General features: G+C 42.0%; 1 protein-coding gene across 8 annotated transcripts in view; it reads left to right on the plus strand.

Moving 5' to 3' along the window:
- Positions 1–12,912, plus strand: part of PACC1 (proton activated chloride channel 1) — a 49,729-nt gene that overhangs the window by 22,321 nt on the left and 14,496 nt on the right. For 6 of the 8 annotated variants that reach the window (XR_012158246.1, XM_073338982.1, XM_073338987.1 and 3 more), the window contains exon 6: positions 8,087–8,228. Coding sequence is in view for 7 of the 8 variants with exons in the window: in XM_073338982.1 (XP_073195083.1) it covers positions 8,087–8,228 (142 nt within the window). In the remaining variant the exon portion in view is untranslated. Of the gene's footprint in view, positions 1–8,086; positions 8,229–10,642; positions 10,735–12,912 lie in introns of all 8 variants that reach the window. The other 2 variants (XM_073338985.1, XM_073338986.1) reach the window with 1 other exon arrangement.

Genomic DNA, 12,912 nt, shown 5'->3' on the forward strand with positions numbered 1-12,912 from the left:
GTGCTGCAGTTTCCTCAACATGTACAATTGTAATGATGATTTACTTTACACGGGAGAGGTTCAGTTAATATTTTTTAAGTGCTTTGATAGCCTCAGCTGAAGGGTGCTCTAGGAATTGTAGGATAGAGCACTGGCAGCAAGTTCCAGGTTTCAAAGTTGTAATGTGTAGAAAACTTTAATTGGCAAAAACTGAAGCCGGTGCTTAAAGTGTGGGAAATAATACTTCTCAACAGCGGGCTGGGGGTGCCGAGGGGCACACCATTTTACTATTGTCTTATTGACTGCTTTCCCCATTGGCCTGTCTCATGGGGAAGAGCATCCAGTCAGGATTGCTGCAAGATGCAGACGGAGCTCTCTTCTCCCTTCTCTCCAGAACAGACACCATTCGCATAGGAGCTGGGACCAGAAAGAGCTCAGCTCAGAGCAGCTCTGCTCCTCCTTTCCCCGTCCTAGGAGCAGCAGGGATGTGATGGTTCCTCTGCCCTTTCCCCTGCAGCACTCAGCCTTGAAAGGGATGAGGGCAGAGTTAAGAGCCCCAGAACTGCTTCTCCATCCTGGAAGGGGGAAAAAGAACTGCAGAGCTTCTGCCCCTCCCCCGCAGCCAGGGAGAGTGTGATAAAGAAATCCAGGAGCTGCAGGAAAAGCAGAGGTGGTGGCAGAATTAATTTGGGGGGTGGGATGGGCAGACGTGGGGATGTCAGACTCCCCCCATACTTTTCTGTCCACTTAACCACTGACTGAAGCAATGACAGTGCGGCCTTTGCAGCAAATGTACCATAGGAGAGTCAAAAGGGAAATAGTTTAAATTATGTATTTAAAATACCACAAAATTTTACCTACCTCACTAAATACAGTTAAAAGTGAATTAATACCCCCCCCCATTTTCTCTTCATTTTTCTGTAATTTGAAGCAACCTCTCCCCCCTCTCCGCCGCCCCCCCCCCCCCCGCCTGCGTGAGCTTGGTCTGGTATTTTTTTTAGTCAGTTTCATTTTCTGATTCTAATGCTCGTACAGTGCTACAGGGGTCTGGATTGGAAACACGTGCAGGAGCATAGATAAATGCTTTCTCATTGCTACTCCCAAATTCTTTGAACTGAACATTTTAAAAGCCCACAAGTGCTACTTTTGGGCCTAACCAATCTATCAATGTCCCTTAATTATTAAAAGTTAGGGCTGTAGGATTCAGATTGGTTTCATAACTTACCGCCTAGATTTTCCATTTCCTTGTATGATTTGTCTTGGAAAGTTCTTCCAGGACAGTGTAGGTTACTCATTCCTCAGGCTTGTGGTGAGCCTGTTTGGTTGGTAAACTTCTAATTATACATTTTCCCCTGCAGAGTGGTAAGGCACTGGACTGTTCTGGATTTGTCCCCATGAGATATGGCTGTGCTGCTCATTACCATCTCTTATAGCTATCAGAGAATGAGCCATTGCAAGACCCAGTCTCACTTGAATTCTGGTTTTTCATTTGCTTTTTCTTTTTGTTTGATGTTTTGCCCATTTCCTTTTTGTGTGGGTTTCTTGCATCCAAAGCTTGGTCCTTTTGTCTGAGTGCCTTAACAAACAGCTAGCTGCTCTAAATGTTCCCAGAGCCACTAAAGACCCTGGGATTTGATCTGCCAAGGTCGGGGTGGAGATAATCTAAAGCTTTTCCTTTGAGCAATATTTTCTTTCCCCCTAGTTCTGCTTCTTTCATGTATATAATGAGGTTTGAACTTGGGTTTCTCTTGAACATTTGAGCGTATAACCTCACCTCCCTGGCAGGGATGTCACTTTTGGATAGGGCACCCCCTTCCATGCACACTTGAATATTCATGTTAAGCCAAAGAAGGGCTGATCAGACACCACAGTGTAAGGCAGCCATTACCAAGCCTGGTCAGCTGCTGCTCTCCCCAGGCTTAGCTCCCAGCACACTGCAATCTGAGCTTATGGGTCAGTGAGAAGAGAAACAGGAGCCCAGCTGCTGAGTGTGCAGGGAAAAGAGCTAGGCTTTGGAGTGGAGTGCAGAGCATCTCTGGAGCAGTGGAGCTGCAGGTTTTTGCCTGGAGCTGGAGCAGAGCCGGAGCACAGCTCCAAATCCCTGGAAAAGAGGCTTGGACTCAGCAGAGGACACTCAGCAACAGTCCTCGGTGGAGAAATGCAAGTTGGATTGGCTAGGCTCCTGCGCTTTAATGGAGTGCTCAGAGCCTTTAAGGCCAGAAGGAACCATCATAATAATCTAGTCTGTCCTCCTGCACATTGCAGGCCACAAAACCTCACCCACCCCTCCTCTAATAGACCCCTAACCTCTGGCTGAGATACTGAAGTCCTCAAATCATGCTTTAAAGACTTCAAGTTATAGAGGATCCACCATTTACACTAGTTTAAACCTGCAAGGAACCTGTGCCCCACACTCCAGAGGAAGGCGAAACCCCCAGGGTCTCCGCCAGTCTGACCCAGGAGAAAATTCCTTCCTGATCCCAAATATGGCGATCAGTTAGACCCTGAGCATGTGGGCAAGACCCACCAGCCAGACAGCTGAGAGAGAATTTTCTGTAGTAACTCAGAGCCCTCCCCATCTAGTGTCCCATCACCAGCCAGTGGAGATATTTGCTGCTAGCAATCACAGATCAGCTATATGCCACTGTAGGCAGTCTTGTTGTACCATCCCCTTCATAAACTTATCAAGTTCAGTCTTGAAGCCAGTTGGGTTTTTTGCCCCCACTGCTCCCCTTGGAAGGCTGTTCCAGAACTTCATTCCTCTGATAGTTAGAAACCTTTGTCTAATTTCAAGCCTAAACTTGTTGATTGCCAGTATACATTCATTTGTTCTTGTGTCCACATTGGTGCTTAACTTAAATAATGCCTCTCTCTCCCTGGTATTTCTCTCTCTGATGTATTTATAGAGAGCAACCATAGCCGCCTTTGGGTTAAGCTAAACTAGCCAAACTCTTTGAATCTCCTCTCATAAGATCATCCTAGTAGTCCTTCTTGCACCTGTTCCTGTTGGAATTCATCTTTCTTAAATATGGAACACCAGAATTGCATGCAGTATTCCAGATGAGGTCTCACCATTGCCTTGTATAATGGTACTAACACATCCCTGTCTCTGCTGGAAATACCTCGCCGGAAGCATGCTAGGGCTGCATTAGCCTTTTTCATCACTGCATCACATTGGTGGCTGATAGTCATCCTGAGATCAACCAATGTACTCAGGTCTTTCTCCTCCTGTCACTTCCAACTGCTAATTCCCCAAATTATAGCAAAAGGTCTTGTTGTTAGTCCATAAGTGCATGATCTTTCACTTTGCACTATTAAATTTCATTCCATTCCTATTACTCCAGTTTACAAGGTCATCCAGATCTTGTATGATATTCTGGTCCTCCTTTGTATTGGCAATACCTCCCAACTTTTTGTCATCCACAAATTTTAGTAGCACATACCCACTTTGTGCCAAGATCATTAATAAAAATGTTAAATAAGTCTGGTCCCAAGACCGATTCCTGCATAACTCCACTACTAACCTCCCTCCAGCCCAACAGTCCACCTTTCTGTATGATCCGTTTTAGTCTCCCACTTAACCAGTTCCTTATCCACGTTTCAATTCTCATATATCCCCATCTTCTCCAACATAACTAATAATTTATAATAATATAATATTTAACATTCCTGTGGTGGGAAAAACACCTCAACAGCCCAACACTGGCATTTAGTTTCAGAAAGGGGAACTATGCCAAAATGAGGAGGTTAGTGAAACAGAAATTAAAAGGTACAGTGACTAGAGTGAAATCCCTGCAAGCTGCATGGACACTTTTCAAAGACACCATAACAGAGGCTCAACTTAAATGTGTACCCAAATTAAAAAACACAGTAAAAGAACTAAAAAAGAGCCACCGTGGCTTAACAACCATGTAAAAGAAGCAGTGAGAGATAAAAAGGCATCTTTTAAAAAGTGGAAGTCAAATACTAGTGAGGTAAATAGAAAGGAACATAAACACTGCCAAATTAAATGTAAAAATGTAATAAGAAAAGCCAAAAAGGAGTTTGAAGAACAGCTAGCCAAAAACTCAAAAGGTAATAACAAAATGTTTTTTAAGTACATCAGAAGTAGGAAGCCTGCTAAACAACCAGTTGGGCCCCCCTGGACGATCGAGGTACAAAAGGAGCACTTAAAGACGATAAAGTCATCACAGAGAAACTAAATTAATTCTTTGCTTCAGTCTTCATGGCTGAGGATGTTAGGGAGATTTCCAAACCTGAGCCGTCTTTTGTAGGTGACAAATCTGAGGAATTGTCACAGATTGAAGTGTCACTAGAGGAGGTTTTGGAATTAATTGAGAAACTTAACAGTAACAAGTCACCGGGACCAGATGGCTTTCACCCAAGAGTTCTGATAGAACTCAAATGTGAAATTGTGGAACTATTAACTATGGTTTGTAACTTGTCCTTTAAATCAGCTATTGTACCCAATGACCGGAAGATAGCTAATACAATGCCAATATTTAAGAAGGGCTCTAGAGGTGATCCTGGCAGTTACAGATGGGAAGTCTAACGTCAGTACCGGGCAAATTAGTTGAAACAATAGTAAAGAATAAAATTGTCAGACGCATAGAAGAACATAAATTGTTGCACAAAAGGCAACATGGTTTCTGTAAAGGGAAATCGTGTTTTACTAATCTATTAGAGGTTTCAGAGTAGCAGCCGTGTTAGTCTGTATCCGCAAAAAGAAAAGGAGGACTTGTGGCACCTTAGAGACTAACATTTATTTGAGCACAAGCTTTCATGAGCTACAGCTCACTTGGGGGGGGGGGGGTCAACAAACGTGGACAAGGGGGATCCAGTGGACATAGTGTACTTAAATTTCCAGAAAGCCTTTGACAAGCTTCCTCACCAAAGGCTCTTACATAAATTAAGTTGCCTTGGGATAAGAGGGAAGATCCTTTCATGGATTGAGAACTAGTTAAAAGACAGGGAATAAAGAGTAGGAATAAATGGTAAATTTTCAGAATGGAGAGGGGTAACTAGTGGTGTTCCCCAAGAGTCAGTCCTAGGACCAGTCCTAGTAAAATTATTCATAAATGATCTGGAGAAACGGGTAAACAGTGAGGTGGCAAAGTTTGCAGATGATACTAAACTGCTCAAGATAGTTAAGACCAAAGCAGACTGTGAAGAACTTCAAAAAGATCTCACAAAACTAAGTGATTGGGCAACAAAATGGTAAATGAAATTTAATGTGGATAAATGTAAGGTAATGCACATTGGGAAAAAATAACCCCAACTATACATACAATATGATGGGGGGCTAATTTAGCTACAGCTAATCGGGAGAAAGATCTTGTAATCATCATTGATAGTTCTTTGAAGACATCCATGCAGTGTGCAGCGGCAGTCAAAAAAGCAAATGGGATGTTAGGAATCATTAAAAAAGGGATAGAGAATAAGACGGAGAATATCTTATTGCCCTTATATAAATCCATGGTATGCCCACATCTTGAATACCGCATACAGATGTGGTCCCTGCATCTCAAAAAAGATATACTGGCATTAGAAAAGGGCAACTAAAATGATTAGGGGTTTAGAACAGGTCCCATATGAGGAGAGATTAAAGAGGCTAGGACTTTTCAGCTTGGAAAAGAGGAGACTGAGGGGAGATGTGATAGAGGTATATAAAATCATGAGTGGTGTGGAGAAAGTGAATAAGGAAAAGTTATTTACTTGTTCCCATAATATAAGAACTAGGGGCCACCAAATGAAATTAATGGGTAGCAGGTTTAAAACAAATAAAAGGAAGTTCTTCTTCAGTCAGCGCACAGTCAACCTGTGGAACTCCTTGCCTAAGGAGGTTGTGAAGGCTAGGACTATAACAGGGTTTAAAAGAGAACTGGATAAATTCATGGAGGTTAAGTCCATTAATGGCTATTAGCCAGGATGGGTAAGGAATGGTGTCCCTAGCCTGTGTTTGTCAGAGGGTGGAGATGGATGGCAGGAGAGAGATCACTAGATCATTTCCTGTTAGGTTCACTCTCTCTGGGGCACCTGGTATTAGCCACTGTCGGTAGACCGGATACTGGGCTTGATGGCGCTTTGATCTGACCCAGTATGGCCATTCTTCTGTTCTAATTTCCCATGTGGAACTGTATCGAATACCTTACTGAAATCCAGGTAGATTAGCTCTATTGCATTTTCTTTGTCTAAAAGAACCAGTTATCTTCTCAAAGAAAGAGATCAGATTGGTCTGGCACAATCTACTTTTTGTAACACCATGTTGTATTTTTCCCCAATTACCATTTACCCCTATGTCCCTGACCACTTTCTCTTTCAGAATTTGTTCCACTCTCTCTGCGGGGAGTAGTTCAATCACAGAGGTCCTGCTCTTTTGTCTCTCCCCTGAATGATTGTAGACTTCCCTAATATCTCCCAGCAGAGCTGGTTGTTAGTCGCATGGTTTCCTTTCATGTGACCCAGCTGCGCATTCTTTTCACCCCAAGAGGTGAGCTAAATCTGGCACTGGTGTGTCGGAGCCCCAGCCCTCTTGAATGGTTGGGTTACCTTATATCACGCTCTTCAAAAATTAGCTGTCCCTGGTTAGTAAAAATGCTCAGTCTGTGTCTTAACAAATCATTAGTGGGGTTCAGCTGCTCATTACTCATGAAAATGTATTAAAATTCAGGGATTGGCACAAAACAGAAAGGGGCTAGACGCACAGAGGTGTTCAGCCCCACAAAAAGATATTTATTGTTGGACCAACTGACAAGAGGTTAATTTCTTGATCTCTTTATCTTTTTGACCAGAGGTTGGGTGGAAAACAGATGCTATACGCAGAAGAATTAGGCCTTCTTTCCATTCACTGTCAAAGAGGTATCAGCAGTTTAAGAAAAGTCAAGCCCATAGTATTAAAAAGTACCCTATGTTGCTGTGAGGAGTCACTGCAGTCAGGTGGTAATGCCTTCAGTTGGGAACAGTCAGGTTATGAAAACAATTGCTAGTATTGCAGAATGCAAGTTTCATTTTAAAATCAGGTCTTTGGTATATATTCCAGGAACAAACAAAATGTGAGTTTCACAAATTACAGTAACTAAGTGACAACACCATACTTATCCTATCACATCGCCAACAAAAGCCAAGAACTTAAAAGCAAGGAAATGAGAAGTTATAGACAACAATGTAAAGACATAAAACACATTCTTATCAAGTACACAGAGTGCACTGCAAGCATATGAGAGGAACCTCCACTTTGCACATACAGAACCTAGCCTGAGGGCATGTCTACACTTACCTCTGGAGCGATCGATCCATCAGGGTTTGATTTATTGCGTCTAGTGAAGATGCGATAAATCGACCGCCGCGTGCTCTCCCGTCGACTCCGGTACTCCACTGGAGCGAGAAGCGTAGGCAGAGTTGACGGGGGAGCGTCAGCAGTCGACCTACCACAGTGAAGACTCAGTGGTAAGTAGCTCTAAGTACGTCGACTTCAGCTGCGCTATTTTCATAGCTGATATTGCGTAACTTAGACCAACTTAGCTCGCTCCCCCCACACCCCCTAGTGTAGACCAGGCCTGAGTAGGGGGACTCGGATTCTGACTGAGGTCTCTGGGGGCTGCAGTAATATAGATTAATAATTGAGTGGAGACTTGATTGCTGAGCATCCTGGAGGTATTTTACCAAGAAGGATTGACAAGCAATGTTAATCAGAGAGGAAGGCTGGTCTAGTGGTTAGGGCCATAGCTGGGACTTGGCTTCGAGTCCTAGCTTCATCCAGAATTTCTTCTGTGACTTTGGGACATCATGTAATCTGTGCTTCAGTTCCCAGTCTGTAAATTTGGGATAACAGCACTTCCCTACCTCACAGGGCTGTTTGTGAGGGGAAAATACATTGCAGACTGGATCAAAACAGGTGTATAATAAGACAAAAATTAAAATCTTAGCACAAGTTATGTTTTAGGAGTTCTGTATCTGGAGCCCAAACAAGCAAATCCTAGTTAAAAGTAACTCTGCGGCATTTTAAAAGGCCTTCAGTTTTGCAATTTGAGCATCCTGAAGTAGTAAAATATTTTGGTCCAAATTATTTCAGAGAAGTAACACTATCTCTTTTCCCCCCACCCTCTAGTCCAGATAAAGGAGAATTCATGAAAGATTGCGAAAGCTCATACTCCAGCTGGAAGTTCTCTGGTGGTTTTCGAACCTGGATCAAAATGTCCTTGGTAAAAACAAAAGAAGATGGGAGTGAGACTGTGGAGTTCAAACAGGAGGTAAATAGTGCTCTGTAAGGGTTTTCTGAATGTGGCAGACCTTAGCTGATTGTCATTCTGTAGTTGCTGCGAGAAACATTCAATACATACAGTGCTGCAATAGTAACCTTGTCTAATAGAGCTTCTCCTCAGAGCAAAAGGCAGCATGGCTTTGAAGAAGCTTGCTGTGATGCATAGTGGCAAATACGACTGACTTTCATGTTTTCATTGTTCCCTTATTCCAGCTCACCAGCAAGCAGTTTCAAAGTCGCTTTCCCACATTTCATAAAAACATAACACAGCAAAGAGTTTATATTGCCCTTATGGCTTTACTGATGTGGCCTGGAAAAACCTGACTGGACAGAGAAGCCAGAAAGCTGATTGTCCTTGTTTGTTACACTGGTGAGACTAGACCTAGAATATCAGAGTAAGGAGCTGGAGCAATTGACTTATTTGAAAATATTAACAAACTTTAGTTTAAGGCTGGGACTTTCAAAAGGAGCCTATGATACGACGAGCACCTACAAATATTTTCAATATTGAGAGGCATTGTCTAGGTTTGTCCTAGGGATGGAAGTCAGAGTAACAGGAAAGGAAAATTGAGGCTGAATTTTAAGAAACAGTTCTTAAAAAGATCATCAAATAAACTGTAGAGTAGACAAAGGAAATTAAGGAAGCTTGGGTCATTTAGAAGTAGAATAGACAGTGCAGTTCAGAAAACTTGGAAGAGAACACCTGTTCAATGGTGGAAGATGACTACTGATGTAGTTATTTTCATCTCTGCCTATGGAATGGTTTTACCCTGAATTTCTCCCAGCAGAAAGACACTGAAGGGGCTGAGTTATAATAAAGAGATAAGATAATTAGATAGTTATAGATAGATAACACTAGATAATTAGGTTGATTTAACTATATCCCTCAGGGGTGTGAAAAACTCACACCCTGGAGCAGCATTGTTAAGCTGATCTAAGTCCCCTGGAGACAGTGCTAGGTCCATGGAGGATTGTTCTGCTGATGTAGTTACCGCCTCTCAGGGAGGTGGATTATCTAAACCATGAGAGAACCCCTCCCATCTGTGTAGATAGTTCCAAGGCTGAAGTGCTACAGCAGCGCTGGCTGTGCTGCTGGAGTGTTTTAAATGTAGGCAAGCCCTAACTTGTCTCACTCCGTGTTGTTTGGAAGGAGGCATCTGCAAAATCAATAGAACTGCAACTGCCTTGTAGGAAACTATTGATTTGGAGAAGGACAGCTGTGACTAGCAGGCGAAATGTTTCTTTGCTAAGAGCAGGAGAAGATTATCCATCTGTTTTTAGAAAAGCATGTGTTTGTTAACCTGTTGCACACTTGGAAAGAGAAATGTTCATTGTAACATGCTGTTTTGCTCTTTTAAGGGCGTCTTCCAGTTCTCACACTTAGCTCCCTTAGCAGAAGCAGCATGGGGGCAACTGCAAATCAGTGATGTCAGGAGGGGCTCCCCAGGAATACCCTACAGGAGAGGAATTCTGAAGTGATACAGTCAGAATATAGTAACAGTTTAAAAAAAAAATTGAGCAATATCCCCATAAATGGGATAAAACTCAGTTAACCAGAAAAGCCATTTTAGAAAGGAATGAACTATGTAGAAGCAAATCATGGGTTCATAAGGATAGATGGTGTGGGTGTTAATGACTAAACTGAGCTTCCGAGAGAGAGATCCTTACACTGGAGGATGAGTGAAGTTTATTTTTCTTAAGAATCTGGCTATGAGATAATGAGAAACAAGACTCTTCCTCTCCTTATTGAGATGTAAAACACTAGATGGGTGCAAATTAGACCTTGCTACAATTTATACTGAGATTCTAGAGAAATAGTGTGATCTATTCATCCAGTAATGGTATTTGCCCTTGCTTTGAGGGTCCTTCTGGCTGTTTGTTCTCTTACTAACAATAGTACCTGAACGCAGGGGTGGTTTGATTTAAATCAAGGAGATCTGCCATGAAGCTTTTTGCCTAGTAAACCTCCAGAATCTGGTCTTGCAGCATCTTGAATTTCTGCAAGAGAACAAGAAAGCCTTTTGGAGGTGGAGTCAACTTGTGACCTTTCGTGACCATGCTCTGAGCTGGGATCAAGGAATTCTTTTCCATTTTGAACCCATGTTCCTCAGAGGGATAGAAAACTCTTGAGGTGGTTTCCACTGACTCCTGGAATGAGCTTTTTATTAAACTGTCGTCTAAATAAGGAGATTTATGCCCACTATTTCGAGGGCTGCTATTACAATTATATATTCTTCTGTATAGCTGCTTATACTGCCCTCATTACTGTAGTATGAGTGTCTAATAATGCATTGAGATGTGACTACTTCTGTCCCGTGTGCCTTGTACTGCCCATGCAGTGGAGAATGCAGCAATTCAGTTTGGTAATGTTATTTTTATATACATGCTGCTATGGTGTCAAAGAAGGCAAGGAGTGCTTGGAAGGTGAGGTTTGTGATGGAGGAGTTAATTCCAGTTTCAGACTGGCCTCTGAGAAAGTTCTGTCTCTTGCACAGGTAAGATTTACCTTGGTGTTCAAAAATGTCATTGTGCCTGAGCAGCAGAGTTGCTGACCACAATTGGCATGGTGGAGCTTTAAGGCAAAGTTTTAGAGATCCTTGGGCCAGGCCACAGGCTGAGACCTTGATTCAGTATTATATGGGAAGGTAGCATAAGGAACGAAGGACAGGTCTGATGTGCTCATGGTAGTCATGTTGTGAGATGGGCTGCTTTCTGTTCTAGTTGGAGTTTCTTAAGGGCTGATGTCTTCACGCCCAGGTATATCGCATTGCTGTAGTCTAGATAAGAGGTAGTCCATGAAGGAGTGTATAACTAAGGCTAGGTCAGCTGCCAGAATGGGGTGGAGTCTCTTAACCAACTGCAGAGGGTATAAAACATTACTTGTGGATGCTGCACTGAGAGACTTTAGTCTGAGTGCTCTTTACTGATGCTACAGCCTAAATTGACTAATTGTGGGCATGTACCTTCAATCAAAGGAAGCTGCAAACTCCTCCAAGAACTTTCCTCTGCCCAGTAGCTCAGCTTCTGTCTTGCTCAGGTTCAACCAGATGTTCTCAATCCATCAATGAATCTGATCCAAGCATGGGGTGGCAGCAGTATAGTCAGATATGGTGAGGGATATAGAGAGATGTCTCATCTGCATAGTGTTAGCACTTAACAAGTTTTATTTTTTGAAGTCCTTCTTTGAGACACTTGAGCCTATGAAATGCACCAATTAGCAATGAAATCTCCAACAGAAAAACCTGTGTGTCTGTGAGAGTAAGAATCCCTCTGTCCAAAGATGTCATATAGTCTCTGACCACCTGTGTTAGCGGAACTCTAGCCCCTGTACTAATTGTAATTTGTACTTATTTTGTGAGCTGAGCTTAGCATATGGAAAAACAAACTTGAGAGCTAACAGAGTTAAATATCAGAGTTGTACATTGTGTCTGAAGTAACAAATAGAAAGCACTTGTCCCATCTCCAAGCCTCCAGTTTAGGCTAAAGTCTTGACATGTGCATAAAATACTAATGCATGACAGACAAGTTTGTACATAATATACATTATTAGGGTTAATTTTTTTGCGGTCAGTACAGTAGCTTGTATTAGAAATTTGAAAAATATACTAGAGCCAAATTCAAAGAATTTTCCATTATTAAAATTCAAAGTTACTAGCAGCCAAGGTATTTAATAAAATAGCTTATGTATTTTAATTTTTTCTTCAGAAATACATCAAGGCTGTGACAAATAAGCATAGTCTGTGCCTTACTAAAAACTACCGAGTGTATAGTCTGGGTTTACAGGTTATAAAAAATAGATGTTTAAACTGTATGGGGGTTGACCACACATTTTTGCTACAGGCTAATGAGAACTACTCATTCCAGTCCACTACAATCTCCTGTCCAATTACAGAAGTGTACTTCCAACTCCACTACTGTCAGTCAAGAAATTTGTACGACAGGAAAGGAGTAGTACAGTAGAAATCTAAGTCAAGGAAAAGGAAAAAGAGAGACAACCTAAAGAAGATGAGACTAGTTCCTCACTTTCAGCAGGCCAGAGCAGCTATTCTGTTCAGTATTGCATATTCTACATGTTATGTCAACAGAAGCTTGCAGGTTGTAACAGACCGGTTGCCATGTTCCCATCAGTCACTATTTGGTTGAGGCAAAATAGGTCACCTTGTCCACATTGGGAAGTGACAAAATTCTAATAGAGCTTTTTTTGGCCTGGCATTGGGCACTTGAATAAGCATGGTTCTTCCCCCTACAATGGTGTAGTCAATTCTACCTCAATATTCATTCCTAGTAACTTTACATCCCACTTTTTCAAACTACCCAATATAGATCTATTCCTTCAGGTAGACCAAAATTGCACACAGTTTGGGGGAATCAGGACATGCAGATAAGTGAGGTTTGCCTTTAGGTTTGAAAATGACTACTGGTAAAGTATGGTTGCATTTAATGATAGTGTTTCTTGACCCTTTTGGAACAAACTTAGCCTTTCTTATTGTGGTACTTGGACACTCAAAGATTAAGTAGCCACTTTTTTTAAAGTAGAAAAGAGGAGGTATATTAGGTTAAGCTTGAAACAGGGATTGTATGAGTAGAAAGGTAAGGTTCCTACAGCTAACAGTTAAACCAGACCAATATCGGTTCAAGTCATTTAAAAGCCCCATTTAAAAATCAACTCTTCC

Source organism: Lepidochelys kempii, chromosome 3 (assembly GCF_965140265.1).
Source record: "Lepidochelys kempii isolate rLepKem1 chromosome 3, rLepKem1.hap2, whole genome shotgun sequence".
NCBI lineage: Eukaryota > Metazoa > Chordata > Testudines > Cheloniidae > Lepidochelys > Lepidochelys kempii.